Source organism: Bos indicus, chromosome 25, assembly GCF_029378745.1.
Source record: "Bos indicus isolate NIAB-ARS_2022 breed Sahiwal x Tharparkar chromosome 25, NIAB-ARS_B.indTharparkar_mat_pri_1.0, whole genome shotgun sequence".
Lineage (NCBI taxonomy): Eukaryota > Metazoa > Chordata > Mammalia > Artiodactyla > Bovidae > Bos > Bos indicus.
Window position 1 is genome coordinate 39262473 of NC_091784.1, and position 23512 is coordinate 39285984.

The 23512-nt window shown below is 48.7% G+C and overlaps 1 protein-coding gene across 2 annotated transcripts in view; it reads right to left on the minus strand.

Moving 5' to 3' along the window:
* CYTH3 (cytohesin 3) overlaps nucleotides 1–23512 on the minus strand; it is a 68960-nt gene that overhangs the window by 39519 nt on the left and 5929 nt on the right. The window contains exon 1 of one of the 2 annotated variants that reach the window (XM_070780222.1): nucleotides 17030–17615. The exons of the other annotated variant lie outside the window; for it this stretch is intronic. Within the exon in view, the coding sequence (XP_070636323.1) occupies nucleotides 17030–17120 (91 nt within the window). The 5' untranslated portion in view covers nucleotides 17121–17615. Of the gene's footprint in view, nucleotides 1–17029; nucleotides 17616–23512 lie in introns of those variants that run through there. 2 annotated transcript variants of the gene reach the window in all.

Here is a 23512-nt window from a genome sequence, read left to right on the forward strand (position 1 = left end):
CACATTCTGTCCAGTGAGGTAACACTCCTCCCCTACACACACACACACATTATTATTATTATTATTTGAACAGTAACAATAGTTCTACGAGGGAAGAGAGAGAACAGCAGGAACTTTAGACTGAGGGTAGAGAGGGCTGGGAGGAGGCCCGCTTATAATGGAGAACCGCTGTGTGCCCAAGAGGCTGAACTGGGAGGGAGGCAGGTTAAGGGCCTCAGGACCTGCCCAAGTGCCCTGGAAGCTGAGCGGGACGGAGCCAGACTGAAGGGTGTTCTTGACAGGGGGCCCCGTGGAGCAGGGACTCAGGGCTCTGCAGGAAGTAGGAGCCCTGCTCAGAATTCGCGGGACCCGGTGACAGCGTTCTGCAGAGGGGCACCCTCCCACCAGCAGCCTCACCCAGGGGTGCTCGCCACCAGAGGGCCCCTGCAGCCCAGAAGCTGGACTTGTTTATGTGCCAGGAGTGGGCCCACCTCTCAGGTCCAACACAGGAGTCACGCTTGAGCAATTTATGTTTCAATTTATGTGCATGCCCGATTATCCATTTACAGTAAGAAATGTGACTTTCATCGCTTTCATGCTGACTGGCAAGTTCAGAGGTTAACTATGGACCTATCCCAGGGGACAGGCAGTACTAGAATTAATATGCTCACCATACCAGCTCCCTGGTGAGGAGCCTGTCCATAACGGAAAACCGCTGTGTGCTCCAGTCGACCCAGGAAGGGAGCAGTTTAAGGGCATCTGGACCTGGCCAGATGCTCCGTCCCTCCACAGGAACTGCTGACACCCGCTGCACACACCCTCACACTCGAACGGGGTCTCACCGAACCGGACCCCGGGGACCAGCAGGCAGCTCTGCCTCTGCACCCAAAGGACACAGCCCTCCTTGCCTGTTTTACCAGGAGGGGACGGACTGACTTCACAGTCTGTAGCCCCGAGACAGGAATCAACCTCCCCCTTCATGAAGGCCTTGAGGACACGTCGTTGCTGTCCTGAGACGCCCCCAGGAAGCCCTCTTCCGGAGTCTCCCTCCCAGGTTCTCCTCTGACTTCGACCCAACAACCTGGGCGCTCCGCTCTCCACTGCCGCCTGCCTTCACCAAACACCTTGTCTCCTGGTCTCTCCACGCGCTCCAGGTCCCACGTGCCCTGCTCAGCGCAAAGACGCACCTTTCTAGTAACTTCTTTCCTTTTCAGCCCTTCCACCAGACCCACTGCCAACTCCACTCTTGGATAAACTCAACCACCCTTTAATCCAACCTAGTGACAAGCGCATTCCTGCACTTGTACCACAAACCAGGAGGCAAATCAGTTCTCCAACCGTGGTAAACCCACAGGCAGAGGCAGGCGGGCCCCAGGAGTCCAGGCTGCAGGGGCAGCCATAAGCCCCCAGGGGTCGAGCGCACTCCAGCCCTGACGGCCGGGCCCTGGGGCCCAGGGGTCTCCTTCCTCCCACTGGCCGTTTATCCTCCCAGCTGCTGCTCTTGCCCCTGCTAAGCCCACCAGGAGTGCGGTGCCTGCCGACCCTCCCAGCCTGCCTCCTGGCCTGTTGTGAGAGGCCCCTGCCATCAGGGAACCCACGGAGCCTCCGTGAGCTGCCCCTGAGCAGGGCTCCGGCTCACAGAGTGTGCTCCAGAAGTTTAGAGATGGCTCGCCAGTGCCAGCAGCGGCCAGGACCTAGGGGGTGGCAGTGGCACCCGCGGGCACCTGCCCAGGCAGGGGGCTCTGCGGCCCGGCCTCCTCCAGCCGCGGCCGGCCTTCTGCGTGGGGCACTCGGGCTCCCGCAGGTTCCGTGCCCTCCCCGGCGTCTTCCCAAACATTGCCTCTGGTCACTTGAACCCGCGGCCCGCTGCCTCCGCCCTCACTCTGCCACCCCGGATTCTCCTCTCCCCAAGCTCCCCACGCAGGGCTGCTCCCTGCAATCTCGGCCCTTGGGCGCCCCCGCCCCCGCGTCTCCTGACAGCTCAGCGCTGTCACCACGGCACACGTCAGTGGGGCGTGGGCTGCTCCGGGATACTCAACTGCCTGCCAGACATCACAGAGATACCCCACCGTGTCCGAAGCCACCCCACCGTCCCGAACTCCACGTGTTCGGCTGCCTGCTTGCCTGACTCAGGTCTTCACTGGGCAGCGCGCTAGTTCTCCCTACCCCCACCCAAGAGGTCACCAAGTCCTGCCAACCCCACCTCCGTGTCAAGTGCTGCTTCTGTTTCAGACAGTAAGCCTGTCTCTTCATCTCTAGTCCCAGCGGTACCCTATTTCAAGACCTCCTCGCTGGTCTAAATATAACACACACAGTTATCTTCCTACATCACCCAGCTGGTCAGCACGCCTACCCTGCCCCCCCAACCACGTGCCGCAGGAGCCTGGGGCAGGGTGGGGTCGGCCCTCCCGTGCTGCAGAGCTGCCAGCGAGGGGCGCGCCGAGTCCCCAGGATGCAATTACCAAACAGGACGGGCGCCCAGGACACACGTGACTCCTGGGTCCTGACCAAGGTCTGCTTTTCCAGGAACTCAGACGCCACTGGTCCACTCTGCATCTGGGCCAAGGGACCTCCTGGAGGAAAAGCAGAGAGGCCCTTGTCCCTCGTGTTGGAAGTTCTCAGGGAGCCTGACTGCACAGGTCAGCCAGCAGGAGACACCTCAAGCCCCCACAAGGGGGACACCGTGACAGGGGCTCAACACCACGGCCGGGCGCTCAAGGACGGGGCTGGTTTCAGCACAACTTGTACTGAAGACCAGAAGCACGGGGACCCAGCAGTCCCGCCACGCAGCTGTGTGCAGGGAAGGGCAGCTGCGTGTTCAGTGCCCACAGACCGCGCCTCCTCCGGCTCCCGGCCCGGCTGCGGGACGAGCCCGGGGTCCAGTAGGGCCATCCTGAAGGGGACGCGGGACTTCCCTGTGCTCGGGAGTGGGAGGGCTGGGGCGATCTGCAGGCAGAACAAGGGCGTGCCATCACTGACGGTCCTTCCCCACCGACGCGGCACAGGAACCAGAGCCTCCCGGGAGCCGTGCAGCACCTGGCCTCTGGTCCTGGCGGTGGTTCCAGCCTCCCCCCCACCCGGCCCCTAGGCTCAGTGCGCTTCCCTGCCATCGGGGGCACGTGTCCCCCTGGCAGGAGGACGGCCCGCTCATTCCCCCAGGCTCAGGCACCTCTCGTTCCATGGGGTCGGCCCTGGTCCCTGTGGCCAGAACCACTCACCCGCAAGGCCAGGCCCCCCGTGGCAGGGCTGCTGGTGCTTGTCCTGGGCTCTGGGTGCCCCCACCGAGCGCCCCACTCTCCTCCTCACACATGGTGGTCTCCTACCACATATGAAACCTGAGATGCCACACCATAGATGGCAGCGCTGTGTATACACTGATCCTCATTTCGTCTACACAGCCTCCCAAGTCGGCCAACCTGCAGGGACGGCAAGAGTGGAAACTCTCCGAGACTCAGCCACGCGCATGGGTGTGTGTGTTCCACGTCTCCAGAACGCGGGCCGCACCCCCGGCCGGCCGCGAGGCTGAGCTACGAGGACAGCGTCACCACGGCCTTCCCTCACTGTAACATTCCGATAGCAGAAAATGTCTTAAATACCTCAGACAACCTTCCGACCCTATGAAGTCTACTCTGCCGACAGTTACCACTCAAAATGACTACACAGCTTGTACCAACCAGAAGAGTGAACTATTAACATTCTAGGAACCAGTTGTATTTTTTTAAAGCTGTTTTCTTTTTAAAGGAATTGCTTTTTAAGTTCAGGTCCATGAAAAAAAAAAAAAACAACACTGAATCCTAAATATGTATTTTATTGCTTCATCTGTCACCAAAAGGAAGCAAGCACCCTCGGGCCGCCGTTCAGGCACAGTTCCCCCACAGGTAACTGTTTGAACAATTCCCACTGAGGGAACTTCTTTACTTTGATATTAAAAAGAATAAAAGAGCTGAGGGGAAAATAGTGAAAGATTAAAGAAACGACTGCTAATGAACAAGACGGAGTTCAACAGACTAGGCGGAGTCGTGTGCTTAGTAAAGAAAACACAAGGAGCAGTGCAGCGTAAGCCGCGCAGAGTGGGTGAGCGCCGAGAAAGCCAGAGGGAATTCTCAAAGGGAGCCTTCTGCGGAGCGCTTGCGCTGGACACGAGCAAGGTCACTAGACTTACGCCCAGACCCACAGGGCGCCCCAGGCCAGAGCAGGCCCCGGGGTGACCTGAGACCTGCCTGCCGTCGCAGGTGACCACTCCCGGAGGTGCTGCGCCCAGACCCACAGGGTGCCCCAGGCCAGAGCAGGCCCCGGGGTGACCTGAGACCTGCCTGCCGTCGCAGGTGACCGCTCCCGGAGGTGCTGCGCCCAGACCCTCAGGGTGCCCCAGGCCAGAGCAGGCCCCGGGGTGACCTGAGACCTGCCTGCCGTCGCAGGTGACCACTCCCAGAGGTGCTGTCCGCAGCAGGGGCGGAGAAGCAGCGGGCACACGGAAACCTCTGAAATTTCTGCTCAGTTTTGCTCTGAACCTAAAACTGCTCTAAAAATAAAGTCTACTTAAGACAAGGGGAAAACAAGAAGAGAGCCAGCCAGCCCTCCCTGCCTGGGCTCTGCGGTCTCTGCCCATCATCGCCCACGAGTCGCCGCCGTTCCGTCTCCAGCTCTGTCCCCATTCCCCACTGCACTTGCTCCCAACTTCTTGTTGCAAATGTGATTCCCAGCCCTATTATCTGTCTCCTCAGCTTCAAACCCACGCCTCCTCCTCCTCCTTATGGAGGCCTCACTAGCATCTCAAAACGCACAGTTTCAAAACAGGACTCAGGGCCAATGCAAATGGACAAGAGACTAAAATCACAGGAATAAAATCTGGAGAGCAGATAAAATGATCACTTGCCAAAGAAATAACTGTGGAAGTAGAGAATCTAGGAGAACCAACCAAAACTCCTCGTGTCTAGAAAACAGTAATTTGGTAAGCTAGTAAGGCACAAAGTTAATACACAGAAACCAACAGCTTACATAAATCCCAACAGTAACTAGTTAGATAATAAAATGGAAACAAACTGGAAAGAACACCTCAATTGGGAGAGCAATAAAACATCGAACATCCAGGAATAAATTTAATAAATGTGTAAAACATGTGTGTAAGTGAAAGGAAAACTTTAACACACTCTTGCGTGACCTAACGGACTTAAATGAGAGGACGTATCACGTTTCTGGATATAAAGATGCAACATCAGAAGCACGTCATACTCTCCAAGGTAATCTATAAATCTAACACCATCTCAAAGTGGCAGCTGTTTATTTTCTGCTGTAGACAAGCAGATTGTAAAGATCATAAGGGAAAAAAAAAAAAAGCAAAGAAAAAGGGACAGGAAAACTCTGAAAACTGAAAAGGGGGAAGAAACAACCCTAAACAATAATAAAACACCAAGGTCAATGAGGAAGGGAAATCGGGGAGTACTGACATAACAGACAGACCAAGGGAACAGAACAGTTAAGTCTAGAAGGACTCAAATCAGATGGAAACTTAGCTTATGACAAGGCAGCAAGGTAAAGATGAACTTTTTAATAAATGGGGACAAAACAGTCCTCTGGGCGGGGAGGCGGGTGCGGCAGGGAAGCTGAATGTACACTTCACATCATACACCAAAAGCAACGCCAAGAAGTTCAAAGACTTAAATGTAGACAGGGAAACTGTAAAATAAAATTCAGATACAGTCGTTTATAATCTTGGAATGGGGCAGTCATTTCCAAGTATGACTCAAAATTAAGAAGCCGCAAAAGGAAAAAAAACAAAACATTCGGCTACACTAAAAAATAAGATTTTCTTCATGACAGCAAAACAAGCCAATAAAATGTCATAAGCAGAGTCAAAAGAGAATCAGCAAACCGGGAGACAACATTTGCAGATCATGGGAATGAATGGCCCGAACAAAGACAGACCTTCTAGAAGTTGAAAAGGAAAAGATCAATAACCCAGCAGACAAACGGGCACAGGCCGGCATTCTCTGTGGATGAGGCTTCAGGGGCTTCTGAGGTCTCCCACGTGGTTGGTGGGAGTTAAAAACAGCAAACAGGTATGGAAGCAAGGCTGGTAACCTCTACCAACCTCTCAGATCCATTTTCCCTTTGGATCCAGGATCCCACTTGTGGAAATTTCTCTCTCAGATCAGTCTGCAAAACTTGAGGACCCCTAAGAGGAGGCTGAGCCGGGGATGCATGTGGTTCGGGTTCTTGGGATACTTTACGTGGCTCTCGGTCACGCCTGCGGATCACGTGGCAGGACACGTGATAGGACGGCTGACAGACACCTGCGACTCCTTACCTGATGGAACAGTGCACGGTGGGCACCAGGCAGAGGGGTCTTTACTGCAGTCAGGCCTCTTGGTGCCTGAGAGGGGAGGGCAGTGGAGGAGAAATGAGGTGGGAACTGTACCGAGTCAGAAGGCAGTCTGTGGAAAGTGGTTCCCATCACTGGATACGTACCCTTTTTTTTTTGGCCTTGCCCTGCATCTTATGGGATTTTAGTTGCCTGACCAGACACAGAACAAACCCCGGCCCTCAGCAGTGAGAGTGGGGGAGTCCTAAGCAGTGGACCACTGGGGACACCGCGAGGACACTGCAGGTAAGGCAGACTCGATTCTAACACTGAAGTCCAATCAAAATGGAAATGCTATCCTGTTAGGAACACCCTTGATGATTACCACAAGTCACAAGTACATGTTTTTCTTCTTTGGTGATTACTGTGAAAAACAGTATCTGTGAAAATTCCGATGCGTACAGGTTTCTACACCTGCAGTCCAGAACCAGCAGGTAAGTCTGTGTTGAACATGCGTGCCTGATGCAGCCCAGCGAACCACAGTGAATCTGGTGCATCCTGTCCTGATTACGTCTGGCAGTGTCACTCCACAGATAGAGCAGCACACAGGCTACCATCCAAGTGACAAAACAGCCTGAAGAATCATGGTTTCAGGCGACAAAATTCTAAACCCGCTCATGAGTCAACTACGTACTTAACACAACTTAGCGGGAACGTTTCCATGCATTCCGACTGCATGGTACCTGCATTACCTTTAGAATAATTTGGTATGTTTTTCTGAACATTTCATCAATCAAAAACTCAAATATATGAAGAGGTATCCTGATAAAATTCAAAACCAGAAACTGAAAGAAAGAAAAGACTGGAAAAAGCTTCGAAATGTCAAAAAAATAATTCTTGTATTACAATGAAAACTTAAAAACTTTCAATGGTCAAAATCTTGAAAGAAACCTTCCTAAATTATCAGTAATTTAAATTTTTCATTCAACCATCCTGGGGGAAAGACTGAATGATCTTGCTATTCCTTTTTTCAGTAAAATACATTATTGTTATGTGCAGAAGTTATCAATTAGCTAGAGTAGGCAACCAAAAATGCAGGGAAAAGTATAAAGTTGTGTCAAGCACAGAAAAGAACTGTGGGATTTGTCTGAGGTCTGACTTGTTTGTGGTTTTCTAAGCTTTCTAAAATTTCTAAGTTATGAATTCTTTCTCATTGTAAGCAATTTCGCTTTGATACTCAATTCTGTGCTATTTTTCTTGAAGAGGGTGTTCCAAATGATGAATTTCATGTCCCACAAAAGCTGGCTCCTCCCCAGCTGGCCAAGGATGTTCGGATGGGGCAGCTCGCTGGGCTCTCTCTACTTCTCCTGGTCCTCACCACCCTCAGAAGGCGCACCTTTGGGAAACCGCGTCTAGAGGGGGCCACTGCCACACTAGACCCGCCTCACCACCTGCAATCACACCAGCCCTCTTCCCCAAGCCTCTCTGCCTCAAAGACCTTCCTAAAGATCTGTCCAAAAACATTTCAAAATAGCACGGGGATGAGTCATGGAGGATCTAAATTTCTCAACAAATACATTCCACAGAATGGATAATCTCCCACTAAGCCCTACCCCCCAAAAGGCATTTACTTCTTAAAGATTTTCCCATATGTGGGCAGAAGAAAAGCAGGTAATTCTCCTCTAAATAAATTCAAAAGCCCACGACAAAAACAAAACTAGACTGGGAATCCCTTGGCAGTCCAGTGGTTAAGACTGCATCTTCACGGCAGGGTGCACAGGTTCAATCCCCAGTCAGGGACCTAGGATCCCACATAACCTGATCCTACTCCATGAATTAAATTTACCTGTATTTTTCTCCCTCTAGTGATGTGGAATGTATACCCTTCAAATATTCTAGACGTTACTTGAAGTTATTTTTTAAAAATCACGCTACTAACTATATTTTTCTATTTTTCAAGATCAAAAATAAAACAGTAAGAGAAAAAGGCAGGACTTTTCCTTTGCACAACCTCCCTGACTCCCCCATCACCTACTTCTTGGCTTCTGTTAGAGTTCAATCCACCTTTATTATTGCTGCCATTATTACTGAATTACTGTGGGGTTTTTTTCATTACATTATCTTCTCTGGCAAGACTTACAACAATTGAATTTTGATTTGTAACCAAATCTATAATTACATACACTTAAACTTATGTTTACATGATTTCAATTCCATGTCCATTTTATTATAAAATAAATCACATTATGAATCATATTATAAATATAAATCACAACTTTCTCCTTCCGTAGTTATTCTAATTAATCTTTTAGTAGACTGGAATATATCTTTGAAAAAGTGCCCCCCCACCCCACCCCAAGAAAAATTCACAGCTGGTCTATCAGGAAGATATTTGGTCCAGGTAGCACTGGGGATGGGGGGTGGGGTGGGGGGAAGCTCCTTAAAGAGTAAGGAAATGTGCTGGCCCTGGTAATTCTTAAGTGCAAAAGCAGGGTGAGCTCAGCAGAAGGCGGGGTGCTAGGCCTGACTTCTGTACCTTCACAGAACATCTGTTTGTTGCCCTCACAAATGAACAGCAATTAGTGTAATTATTTAATTATTGGTTACAATCTTTCAGCCACGAAACTCTTACCCTCCACTCTATCTTCTGGCAGTGTTACAGTAAAGCCTAAAGTCGTCGTGATTCTTCCTTGTTAAGTAACCTCCCCCCGCCCCCCTTCTGACTGGCTGGCTGTACAGTATTTTATCTTTGAGATCTAAAACTTTTACAAGCACATTTGCTCTTTCCACTAATTTCATCTTAGCAGAATGAGCCCTTTCAATACACAGAAGCAGCTGTTGTTTTTTCAGCTCAAAGATAGGTTTTTCCATTGTATCTCTGATTACTGTTTCTGTTCTGCTGGTTTGGGTAGGCTTCCTCAGGAACAACTTATTTAGATCAGAGCACTGATTAACTTGCTACATTGGAATGATGTTCTTCCTGCAAATGCATTTAGTATCATTAAGGTTTCTTCCTCTCAGCTCATTCATTTCATCTGCCTTATCTCCTCTTTCAATCACGTTATTTCAGAGTCTTCCTTGAATTTTATTTAAATTGAATTTTATTTTTTAAAAAAAGCACAGAGCAGATTCAACCTGAAATTGACTTAGTTTCTATAGTCTTCCTCAAAAATTACACTTCTCCTCTGCCTCAAAAAGTCTATCACTGTTGCTTATTTTATCCTTGCAACATGTTGCTTCTTTGCTTTTTACTTATCATGGAACAAGGATATTCAGGTGCGATTTGCCCTCAAAACGATGGCTGGTACTGCTTAGGAAGCTGAGTTTGGTGGGCTTTTTTTTTTTTTCCTTCCAGATCTAAGTTTGTGAGCTGAAGGGCTGAGGCACATCAAGTTGCGTCACCCATTCGAGAGTGGTCCAGCTTCTCCATGAATCCATCATGTTGCTTCTGTGACCTAGTTTCTGTACATCGCTCTCCATCTGGCACAGCTTCTACTCCAGAGTTGAGGTGCTCCCGCTGCATGAGGGGGTGCGGCACGACTGTGGAGCCGGGGGGGACCCCTCTAGTCTTGAGCACACTGCAGCTGTCTGTGTCCTCCGGCCTCCAGCTGCTCGGAACACCAAGGCTGCGCGGGGACCCACAACCCTGTGCCTGCGGCCCCGCAGCCTCACTCTCCCTGTTCTCACTGCAGTCGGCAGCGCTGAGAGCACATCCTCTTACACTTCTAACCCTGCACCGAGCCCTTGAGAAGCAGTCAGGAGTCAGCCCCTGGGATCTCTTCACCCTGATTTCAATTCTCGCCATTCGGTTTTTTCACCTATTTTTTTTTTTCCTCCATCACTTCCATCAGAACCTATTGACCCAACGGGGAGGAGAGGCCAGAAGTCAAACACCAGTGCTCAAGTCCCACCTTCCCTCAAGTTTCCAATGATCCTCTTCTCAAGGGTTCTAGCTTCTGAATCCTCCTCCTTTGGGAGGCAGTTACCCTCTCCATTAAAATTTTGTATTACATTTTCTCTTTCCCGTTGTTTTTCCCCATCCGTCTGGACATATTTACAAGTAGACGCAGCTGTGCAGCTTCCTCTCGCACTGGGTTAGGTACCTTCCCTCCTCGACTTGCATCCTGAACGGGAAGGTTCGCTGTGCTCAGTCCCCGGCAAGCTTCACTTTGGGATGAAAAGCCCCATCACACAGCGGGGGAAAAAGCTCCAGTTGCGTGCTGGTCCCTACTGTGGGAGCCCCAATTCTCCCCAAGAGAATTCCATCTCCATGAAGAAATATTTGCCTAACGGCAAAGTGCTATCGCCTCAAAACAAGAAGGGAGAGCTGGGAATTCCCCGGTGGTCCAGCGGTGAGGCACTTCGACGGCTGTGGGCCCGGCTCTGATCCCTGGTCGGGATGAGAGAGGGAGCGCCCCCTGGCGGACGGCCTGAGTCCTCGACCACATCCACGACCACACTCGCTCAGCTCAGGGGCTGCCCGGGAGCCCTTCTGCTCACGCTCAAGCTGCATCCGGTTTTCATCTTCTTGTTGAAAGGTTCAAACTTCTTGTCTCTTTCAAAGGTCTGTAGAAAACTCTCCCCTGGTAAAAGGTCCCTCTCCCAGTCTCTGCTGCTCTGAGTTTCCTATTGCCTCCTTTCTGATTGTTTCCTGGGATCTCAGGGTGAATAGGAGTTTCCCAGGTGGTGCTAGTGGTAAAGAACCTGCCTGCCAATGCGGGAGACTCAAGAGATGTGGGTGCGATCCTTGAGTTGGGAAGATGCCGTGGAGAAGGGCATGGCAACCCACTCCAGTACTCTTGCCTGGAGAATCCCAGGGATGGAGGAGCCTGGTCCAAAGGGTGGCAAAGAGTCAGACATGACTGAAGTGAGTTAATGCATGCAGGGTGATCAGAGGACAGAAGTCTGGTCTCAAGCGTCTGCCGCTGGGATCGCATTTGCAAAGTCTCACTGGATCCCCACTGGGAGATTCTCTGTGCTTCCATTAACACATTTCAGTACAGCTCACTGGGAAAGTCGGCTTCTTGTACCCATATGTTGGTTTCCAGCGTAAAAATCTTCTACCGACAACGTGGTTCTGCTCTGAAGCAACCATGCAGAGCATTACAAACATTCTAAACCAAAGCATGACGACAGCAAGCCTTCAGTGTCGTCCTTCTTCAAATAAAAATGTCAAAAATAAACTTCAGCTTTCTCAATGGGAAGAAAACACATGCCAACTTAAAAACCTTCAAGGCAGCACACAAACCACGCTTCAACCACGTGACAGAGGTGAGTAAAATCTCTCCAGCCAATCCAGGGCCCCTGCACTCCCAGGCAGAGCGCAGGCGTTCCACTGAATCATTCAGGGTGTGGATGAGCTCGGAAAATGGGATCGTGCTACAACGCGGAGGGACTTGCTCCGAGAAGGGAGCCAGCCACAGATGGCCACGTCCATGAAACGTCCAGAACAGGCAAATCCACGGCGACAGAAGAGTGGGGCTGAGTAGGGAGGCTTGTGCCAACAGAGACGGCGCGCTCTTTCAGGTGATGAGAATGTTCTAGAACCACATGATGGCTGCATAACTCTGTGAATATACCAAAACCCACGGAATCGTATAACTCTAAAAGGGTGACTCTTCAGACACAGAAAACAAAGTTGTTACCAAAGAGGGGGAGTGGCAGAGAGGGATAAATTAGGACCTTGGGATTAGCTGATACAAACTAGCATCTATAAATAAACAACAAAGTCCTCCTGTATAGCATGAGAGCTATATTCAACATCCTGTGATAAACCATGCTGGAAAAGGATATGAAGAAATGTATATTAATACATGTATAACTGAATCGCACTGCTGTATCCCGGAAACACAACATTGTCAATCAACTATACTTCAGTTTTTTAAAAAAGGAAAAAAAATCACAACACTTGAAAAAAATAAAGCTTGAAAAACTTTTAAAACCTAAACAGTGAAAATAAAACATCAACTTTTTTAAAAGGGTGACAAAATATTATGTAAATGACAGTTCAGTTTCTAAAAAGAAAAGAAGAGGTGCCGTAACACCTTCATTACATCAGTCACTTCAGGACAAGAGGGTCTCCAGTGCTACACGAAGCAGCAGACCGATCAGCTGTAAATCTAAGACGCTACCAGACTGTTCTTTTGTTTAGGTGCTAAGTCATGCCCCACTCTTTTGCGACCCCGTGGACTACAGCCCGCCAGGCTCCTCTGTCCATGGGATTCTCCAGGCAAGAGAACGGGTGGGTTGCCATTTCCTTCTCTAGGGGATCTTCCCGATTCAGGGATCGAACCTGCATCTCTTATGTCTCCTGCACTGGCAGGCGGGTTCTTTACCACTAGCCACCTGGAAGTTTAAAAAAAAAGCAAAAACTATGACTAAAACTGGGACAGGACAGAGGCAGAGGAAACTAGTGCGAAGTCTCTTGAAGGGTCATTAAAAAAACGCTTCTGTCAGTGGGAGGCAGAAAATAGTAACTTGTGAGAACCCAGGAGACTGAACTGTCCAGCGTAAAGTGGGTGAGGGTTCTTGAAAACAGCGGTCCCGCGGGCACAGACACAGTAGGGGTCTGAGGGACAGGGCAGGGTGCTCTTCAATGTGTTAAGCAGCACCCATTTCTTACATCCACTGAAGTGTCACGGGTTTATTTTTCTTATAAAGTTTACACAGCCTTAAGACAATCGACGGTATTTCTATGCTAAATAATAAATATATTTACTACTGATGCCCTGAACCTCAGAAATGTAGAGAGATTATCTAAAAACAGAGTACAGAGTTTCAAAGAAACCTACCCAGCAAGTCAAGTCCAGAACCCACAGCTTGGACGATCACCACGGAACCCCAGGACTTCTTCACAGGCCGTGCGGGTCTCGAACTGCCCCCAGACAAGATGTCTGCTACAACTAGAAGAAAGCTGAGAAATCTGACCTCCATAATATTAAAAAAAAAAAAGAAACAAAATGCTCAAGATGCACAAGCATGTGAAAATCACTAGTCTTGTGATTACTACATTGATCACAAAAAGTATTATCTGGAAACCTATAATCCATTTTCCGCTACTGGGTGACATTACGCGTGCCTCCTGCTTTTAAGGTAGCAGTGGCTCATACCGTAAAGAATCTGCCTGCGATGCAGGAGACCTGGGTTCAATCTCTGGGTTGGGAAGATACCCTGGAGAAGGAAATGGCAACCCACTCTAGTATTCTTGCCTGGGGAATCCCATGGACAGAGAAGCCTGACGGGCTATAGTCCATGGGGTCACAAAAGAGTCGGACACAACTGAGTGATGAACACTTGTAAGACAGAGCTGATCATGGACGAGGGCTTTTACAGGAATTATGTGGAAGCGGACAGGCAAATTTGAAATCTAATTTTAGTGAACTGCTGATTCTATACTAACTTGCTCTCTGGCAAATGAGTTAAGTATGACTTCTACGGAACAGATCTAAGGAAAGAAAACACCACTCTTTCCCCAGATTGCTGCCCCCTCCAGGGGAGCATGAACAGCACTTTGAGGGGTCCCTGCCCTGCTGAAAACATGTCAGCTTCATGCTGTTCACCTAACGTGATTAAAAGGGAGAGACCAAGACGCCTGCTGGACTCCTCGCAGACAGAAGGAGCACTTCAGGGCAGGTCTGGCAGGGAGACTCCTGGAACCAGTCACTGTCTCTCGAATACTTTTGCAGAGTGTAACTTTTTTTTTTTCCCACCCTGCCCTTTCCTTTACTGAATTTTCATACAGTGAGTGTGCTATGATCATCACCGGATATACTAACAACAACAGAAAAAGCTACAGCTGGATCCTGTATTAGCCTCAGCCGAAGCTCAAGTCCACAAACGTTTAAAGCCAATAGGAAGGCGTGGAGGGAAGGAGAGAGGAAGAAAACGACTTGTTCCTGAGAGCTGGAAGGTCTGCTCTTCCTCCAAGGTTCTGGCAGCAAAGACATCCCTTCTGTGTTATGTAAATAGTTTGTCTTACTAAGTTTTCCAATTCTAAAGCTCGTTTCTTTGTGAAACCAGGGCCAAATATTAAAACAAACTCCTCAGTATGTTAAGCCAGATAACTAATCACCTCCATATGGGGGTGGGCTAACCAACCACCCTGTGCGTTGGTTCCAAGTCCGCCCACGCGCATACTCCACTGACATCTGAGCCGGTTAGTAACTCCTTTTGGTTACCAATCTGATCCACATTTACCAAAGAACAAGAAAAACGAATGTGGCTTTGACCTTGAATCAAGCAGATGACTTTAACATATAGTTCTTTAAATGACGTGAAAGAAACCAAAGCATTCCTCTCTTCTGTTTACATGTATGTCATCTAGACTACAGGATACAAATAATGGTGTGAGGCAACCAGCCTGGGCTCTTAAAAAGTCATTGTAGAAAACAAAAAGTTGTGGTTTTTTTTTTAAGACTGAGGATACAGAACTAAATACAAAGTGTAAACCCTGATGGGAATCTGGATAGGTAAGAAAAAAGCTATAAAAGGCATTGTGGGAACAAACTGGGGAAAGCAGAATTTGAATGACATGTGAAAGCATAGTATGGACTCACTGCTGGGTCCCTTAAGTGTGGCAATGGTTGTGGTTAAGTAGGAGACTGTCCTCGGGAGATGAATGCTGTTTAGTATTCAGGAATAAAGTGTTACATTATACATAACTTACTTTCAAATGGGTTAGCCAAAAAAAAAGTAGTATTAACAGTGTTAAGAGATAAGGCACATGTGGCAAAATGCTAGCAATGAGGTTACAGATACATGGATATTGACAGCACTATTTCAACTGTTCTGTAGACTCAAAGGTTTTCAAAATACCAACTTGAGAGAGAAGAAGAAACAATAATCGTCCTGCCAATCACCGGTTATTCCTAAGCCCAAACCCACAGGATCCGCCCCTCTGCTCTGCTGTGAATACAAACGGGGGCAAGGGGCTGGCCTCTCTGATGACTAACGGCTTTAAATGCCTACTGATTGGGATTTTTCATTAATTTTTCAGGACATAATTTCACATGGGCTTTTTCATGTCCATTTTACATATGAGAAGACTGAGACTTAAGGAGATTAAGTAATCGACACAAAGCCTCAAGGCTGGAGGTACCACAGCTGCAGATATTTGCTTTAAAATGTCAACAGCAAATAACCGGTTCAAATGTTTAAACAAACCTCCCTACTAGACTCAGATTCTCAGAACAAACCACTGACGCCACGGTTGACTATCTCCTGCCTTAAACTGGGAAATCTGTCAGAAACATCCTTCAGTGGCTGACCTGATGGAGCAAACGGGCAAACCCTGGACTCTTAATGCCCAGATTTCACCAGGGAGAAGGGGGCCTCTCCAATGCCCTGGGACTGAGGTTATCAGTGCAGCAGCAATTGCGTGGTTCATCCCAACACAGCAGCCAGGAGGAAGCATGGCCAAACACAAGGAAGGCCACCCGCCACAGCGCTGAATCACCCCACAGCCCCCCGATTCCAATAAACGGATAAAAGTAATGGTCTCTGGATGGATGATGGATGAGGGGTGGGGGAGTGTAGGGACATTAGGGAACAAGAGCTTCAATAAAACATGCAGAAACAGCCTAAAATGAAGGGTTTATACTAAAAGACTCCCCTCTCCAGCACTTGGGGAAGGTGATCAGGTTAGCTTTTACCACCAGAGCTCCGTCTTTCATCTCTAACTACTGAATGCTGGATGGGCCCTGGCTGTCAATTTATAGCTCTTTTAATTAAGGAAATGGTTTCTGAAATTCCCAGTCGCCAATCTGTTTGACTGCTAAAACCAAGATAAAACTGCCCAAGCCAAGCTCATGAGATTAGAGAAGCTTCTAGGCGTTCCCTCTCCGAAGGGAGACAGCTGGGGCCAGCGACCACCCACCTGGAGGGCAGTGGGCCGGGGCGCACCCCTGACTCGGGGCTCCCGGGCAGGCCTGCCACAGATCTCTGGGCGCTGGAAGGACTAGGTGAAGCGGACTTTCCTCTCAAGGGTGCAATGCTTTTACCCTACCCCCAAATTTTCACAAACCCCTGGAGAGGAGAATGGCAACCCACTCCAGTATTCCTGCCTGGAGAACTCCATGGACAGAGGAGCCTGGAGGGCTACAGTCCCTGGGGCTGCCCACACACATTTTCACCAACAGAAAAGGGAGATAAAATTTCGAATGGAGAAGCAGCCAGAACACTTCTGAAAGCCTTTCTCAGCGTTACACACAGGCGAGTCTGCTCTGTATGGAAAACGTGACACAGGCTTCAGATGCCCCTCCGGGGGAGGGGGCAGAAGGGAGGCCCCCGAAGGTCCCAGAGACTGAAATCCTAAAGCCAAACACCTCAGCAGTGACAGCAGCAGAGCCCCTGGGGAAGCATCTTGACTTATGTTCTTTCCAGATTAAAAAAAATAAGAATAATCATGTTCTGCACATCCGGCCAAAGAACCGGGCATCTGGGAGGCAGAACCACCATGGGGGCTGCCAGACGGGCATGGGACCCACACGCGTTCCCCCGGGCTGCCCCGCTGGCAGGAATGTTCTCGCGAGCAAGATTCAGAGCCCCTCAGGACCAGTCTGACCCGAGGAAGGAGGGAAGAAGGCATGTGACTTTTTGTCAAAACATCACAGTAACCGTCTGACGGGCACAGAGCTTAACCGCGATTTTCGATGAAAAGGCTCAAGCTCCAGAAACGGCGTGTCTTGGGGGAGCCCATGGCAGACACTCTGTGATTCCGGGGGACACGCAATGTTTCAGAAGAACACTCACCCGACATTAATATTCCTGTTGCGCAGGCGATGAAAGGCATCGTTTTATTCTCAAGACGGTTCTCGCCCTCTGAGTGCATCACACACTGCATCAAAGTCTGTGGCCACTTGTCCTCCCACACTCGGGAAATATGGCCTCATCGTGTGAACAGGCCAAACACTGAAAAGTCACTGAAATCCTCCCGTTTTCCCATACTCTAACACACACAGAAATGAACTCATCTGACTGTCTCAATTCAAAAAAATTTTAATCTAATTACTGCAACTTGGAAAAGGACATTCTTGATCGCTTTATTTCCTCTCCGAAGAGCTCAAAGGAAGTCCTGTCTTCTAACAGAATATTAAATGGCCGATGCCTGCCACTTCTGACTGCTGTGTTTTTTAAAAAAAAATCCTTCTGTGTTAAAATAAATGTAGTCATAAGGATGTGCCAAATGAAACTGTTAATGGATTTACGAGCATGTGAAAATACATTTTGTTTTATTCAATGTAGGAGAAAGTGTTCATCTCAGAAAGAAAGTATAACCTAGCCCAGTTCTTAAAGGGATAAATATATACACCCAGCGAACACGCGTGGGAGAGAGATGAGGTTTCCTCCAGGCCCTCAGTGGCCAAGATGAGATCCTTACTCTTGATAATTAAGAGACTGAAACCCGCCTGCTGCTCCAGCCAGCATCAGGCGACCTTGCGGCCCCTGGCTCCAGCTACCTCTCCATAGCCCCAAAACAAGACAGGTATGTCCCATGAGACAGGACACGTGGAGACGGGAGGGGAGAGGGCCCTCCTGGGTGGATGGGACCCAGCAACTCCACCGAGAGCCCAGCAGACCATCCTCAGCGTGAGGGCCTGGAACTTAACAGATGTGAGGGGTACCATGAATACAGGTCGGAGAAGGCAATGGCACCCCACTCCAGTCCTCTTGCTTGGAAAATCCCATGGATGGAGGAGCCTGTTAGGCTGCAATCCATGGGGTCGCTAAGAATGGGACACGACTGAGTGACTTCACTTTCACTTTTCGCTGTCATGCATTGGAGAAGGAAATGGCAGCCCACTCCAGTGTTCTTGCCTGGAGAATCCCAGGGATGGGGGAGCCTGGTGGGCTGCAGTCTATGGGGTCACACAGAGTCAGACACGACTGAAGTGACTTAGCATAGCATAGCATAGCATAGCATGAATACGGGTTGGCCACCACCAGGGCCCGACAAAGGCCACGGTAAGAGGAGGAACTGTTTCTTCCTTGAGTATTCCTCCAAAAAGGAAAACAGTCTCCCAAGAAGTCCCCCTGCAAACTGCCCATCACAGCTCATGATGAACTTGGCTTCTATATCCTTCCTTCAATCAATAAGAAAAACGGGATTACCTTTACTGGTTTAGACGGCTTAAGCAAATCAGAGTTGTTAAGCAAGCAAGAAAGGGAGGATTTATTTGGGATATGGAGCAAAATGGGCCGCTACAGACTCCAACTCAGCCCTACAGACGGCCAGCCTACACACGGTAGGCAGCAGAGAAATAACCCAGTTGACCTGTCTTTCCCCTGCTGCCCCAAAATGTCTAGGTCCTGTTTTCTGGTTTAAAATCAAGGGTTGTCATTTAAAAGTTACATGTTACAGAAAGCAAAAATTTTTTAAATACCTTCAAAAGTCTATGCAGCCACCCTAGCACTGAATCAATAGAGAAATAGCTAAGTAGTGACTGCTTTAATGAAGCCTCATATTATCAAATTGTGGTTTTAAAGAACTTCCAGAATGTAAAATAAATGCAACCCAGATGTTCTCTAAAAAAAAAAAAAAAATGAAAACAAGATTGTTTTTACTTCATAGCAACCAAATAGGTCAACCCATTTCCTCCTCCATAGAATTCTCAGAGGACCACAAACCCCACTTGAAGAGCATGTGTTTCATATGCATCTGTCCAGAGAAAAAGGAAACTCTGCCGTCCAAGATAAACGGAGGATATTATATGTTCCCATGAAAGTGAATTTGAAAACTGCAGTAGGACTGTGTCTACATGTTGCCAAACATCTGGATGAAAACCGGAAAAGAAAAATCGCTACTAGCCAGATATTGGGAAATACTTTCCAATTATCATTAAAATGCCCAGTTTTACAGCAAACTGCCATTTTTTTACAGCAAACTGCCATTTTTATTAATTACAGGAATAAGTTGCTCAAAAGAAGAGAACGATAATTTTTAAAAATGGCCCTGCTACAAGTTTAAGACAGGAACTTATTTCTCCCTATTTGAACAGTGATCCTGGTGACATTAAGTCAGCGAAAAGAGCAAATTTGCTCTAGCAAAATCACAAATATTCTTAGCCAACTGAATTGACTCAGGTGAGTCTTTTCTAATATTTACAGAAAACTGAAAGACATTTACCCAAAATAAACACTTGCTGAACTGTCTTCAGTCACATTACAAAGCATGACAGGATCTCATGTCGGTTCTATCATGTTGACCGGGAGACTGACATTAACTGTGAAAAGTTGACAAGCTTGATTCACTTCAAAATTAGGATGGAGGGACTTCCCTGGCGATCCAGTGGTTAAGACTCCACGCTTCCAGCTCAAGGGGTGTGAGTTCAATCCCTGGTCAGGGAACTAGGATCCCACTGGCCACATGGCCAAGAAAAAAAAAATCAGGCTGGAGAATCATGTACTTTTCTACTCTCATTTAAATGATTTACTGTTTCCCCACAAGTTTGAAATATTTAATATGCTTCATGCAGCTTTTGGGATACTATAGTAAAATCTATTTTTTCATTTCATTTCACTTCAGAAGTTTTAACAATCCTCTATTACAAACTGATAAACCTGCTTCCTGAAGGACGTGCCAATAACTTTAAGAAAACAATTTATCTCTCCCAAAGTTATTTATAATAAGAGTGGGAGTGTGCAAACAGCGTTACTACTCTAACTCGCCTGATGTATTACTGCTGGTCCTCCGTCAGCAGGATTTACTTGAGAAATGCTTACCTTTCTCATCCTAAACTCCTCTCCCCTCGCTTTCCCTTTGTTCTCATCACACAGTAAACTTCTAGGAAGGGCCATGGCCCAGGCTACGCCTCCACGAGGTAAAATCTCTCCCATTCACTTTCAGCCCTCTCCGGTCTAAAGTTATCAAACCCTGTAGACACGTGCCCACTCTCATTTCAGTCCACCTCTCATTCAGACCTGGGCTTCCCTGATGGCTCAGACGGTAAAGCGTCTGCCTGCAATGCGGGAGAACGGTGCTTGATCCCTGGGTCGGGAAGATCCCCTGGAGAAGGAGACGGCAACCGACTCTAGTACTCTTGCCTGGAAAACTCCATGGACGGAGAAGCCTGGTAGACGACAGCCCATGGGGTCGCAGAGTCGGACACGACTGGGCGACTTCACTGCACTTCATCCAGCACAGCTGGCCACTCACTGCCTCTGCTTCAAGCGCTCCTCCTGCAATTCCATACAGCCTTCAGGATGTTCTTGACTTTGCTGGCTACTCCTTCTTGGTCTCCTTTATTGGGCTGTCTGCAGTCCTGGGATTTTCCTCCTCTCTCAACTCTTTCTCCTGAGGGATGTCACTCATCCATTCCCATGAATTAAAATCTTCCTAGCAGACTACACAGCTAAGCATCTTCCTACCATCTCTACCAGGACATCTCACAAACAGGTCTGATTTTAAACACCAAAACTGAACTCCTGAGACTGTTTCCAGTCAAACCTGACCAGCTTGTTGCAGACAACCCTTCTGCCAAAAAACAACTAAAAAAGCTGAGCACGTTGTAAGAACTGACTGTGTGAAAGTATCAGAGGACCTAGGAGGCCAGGATCCTAGAGAGAAGGTGCAGTTTCCTCCTCGAGACACTTGCCAATTCAGGCAGAGTGAAAGGCCAAGAAGCTAGGCAAAGACAAGCAGTTGAGTATCTGACGTCAGCAGAATCTCCAGCAGTCTGATGGGACTGGGAGACCAAATTAGAACTCAGGGGCTGCCAAGCAGAAGAGGCGCTGGTAAACACCCCAAGCTTGCAGCTGGAACCACTGAAGAGCCATACCCTAGGAGAGGGGTAACCACAGGGGGACCGACCCTCACGGTTTTAAAGTGGTATTTCCCTATCCTAACTGCCTGCCAGAAGCCTCTCTAGAGGAAGACAGTCCCAAACTACCCCTACCATTTTTCATACCCATCATCCAGAATTTAATTAAAGCTTAACAGGCAATCTAGAAAACCAAGCGTGAAACAGACAACAGAATATACTCACAGGATGCCCAGACGTTTATCAGACCCGATAACTGATTAATACAGGAAGTCACAGACAAGATCAAAGTTTTTCATGGAAAACTGGTATCTAAAAAACAAAATCAACAACACTGAAAAGGGCAATGACTGAAATTAAGAATTTAACACAGAGTAGACAGAGATGAAGAGAGGATTAATGCACTGGAATGTAGGTCAGGAGAAAATTATGCAGAGTGAAGCATGGCAAGATCGAAAGGATGAAGGACAGGAAAAACGTCGAAGAGATATAAGGACATGATGAAGAGGTAATCAGTGTCCCAGAGGAGAAGAGACAGGACATGCAGCCAAAATAATAAACGTGGAGACAGACGCTAAGACTTCTCCAAATCTAATTTAAGAGTAAGTCGTGTCACTACCCTACCAAAAAGAACCACCACCACGGATTCCCATAAGGACCAATTCCAAGAAAACCCCCTCTGGACCCTGCACGAAAACCTGATACAATGAAGAACCAGAGGCAGAGAGAAAAGTCCGAAAAAGTAGCGCAAGGCGGTGGGAGAGATACAGCACCCTCAACAAAAAAAGCCTGATACAGCCGGCTGTCCAACAGAAGCGATGGAAGGCAGAGAGCAGTGACTCCACATGTCGAAGCACGGCAAGGAATAGCCAGCCAACTCACAACGGTATACCCAGAGAAACTGTCCTTCAAAAGTGAGAGCAAAATAATGACACCTTGGACCAAAAAAAAAAAAAAACAAGTGGACCCTCCAAACAGTTTTCTCTCAAGACTTGCCCTTCTCATGAAGCTGCAGCACCACCTTCGGTCATAGGAGCCAGAAACCGAGGAGTCACCTCTGGCTTTTGCAGTTCCTTCTCCTTTAACCTCCAAGCTGTCAGTTCGTTTTTCTGATTCTCCAAAATACATCTAGCAAAGCCATGCAGATTAAAACAACACATCCTTTCTTACCAGGAGACGGCAAGACATTTTAAAAGTCCCACACAGGGCAAGAGCTGATTAGAATACTGATAATAACACCTAGTGGGAAAGGAACCTGCCAACATCTGGGGAAACGGAAAGCATACCTCAACCCACAACTGCGATACTTGCGAAAAGCTTTCACACGCTCGTAAATGGAGGTGAGCACCCGCTCAGTGCTGTTTGTAACGATCCAAATTCAAGGTGACAGTCCAAGTGCAGGAGAAGAGAAATAACACGTAAACAGGGTCTCTGTGACAGCGTGGACAGCCTCTACCTGGAGCTGCAGAACACCACACGCAGCGCAGTGCCATTTTTAATAGTTTTTAAACCAAAAATAGATCCATGCATCGCTTGTGGGCACACACACACACACATGTTCAAGCATGAGAACCGTTCCAGGGGGGCCCACATCACATTCATCATGGTTGCCTCGAGGAAGTACAGAAGGCAGGCAGAGAACCAGAACTGCTCAACAACAGCGAGTTCCACTCGCTCAGTTTATGAACAAGTATTTACCGGTGGCCTGTTACACACAGTGGCCCAGGTCTTGGAGACACAGTGGCGGGTAAAAGCAGACCACAGTCCTGCGTTCACAGAACTCACGTTCTGAGAAAGAAGACACCAGCCATGACCGGGACGGGAGCAGGTGAGGAGTGATAAACGCCAAGCAGAAAAAAGAAGGCTGGGAAAGGGGACAGCGAGGTGCTGCTTACGACAGGCCGGTGGAGGAAGACCTCTGCGGAAAGGAGACACGGGAACAGAAGCCGGAAGGAAGGAAGCCAGGGCGTGCCCAGCCATCCAAGGGGAGACCGCCGCGGGAAGAGCAGGGGCCGGGGGCGCTCGGTAGGTTCACAGGAACAGCAAGGAGACCGGCGAGGGGACACAGGTGAGGGGACCCGTCAACGGAGGAGAGAGGGCAAGGACAGGCCGAGATAAGAGTAGTCTATGTTTTTAAAGGGTTATCAGCAATTCCCAGGTGACTCAGTGGTAAAGAATCACCTGCCGGGCAGAGTTGCAGGTTCAATCCCTGGGTGGGAAAGATCCCCTGGAGAAGGGAGAGGCCAATCCACTCCATTATTCCTGCCTGGGAAATCCCACAGACAGAGGAGCCTGGCGGGCTACAGTCTATGGCACCAGAGGGAGGCAGACACGACAACCACCACCAGGGCTACCAAGGAGAGTTCATGAGAGCCCGAGTGTGGTGCACACAGCAGCAAATGCCTCCTGTCGGGCCTCTTGGAGGCAAAGCGTGCAGACCCCCGCAGAGGGCTCGGGCACCCCAGACCGCAGGTCC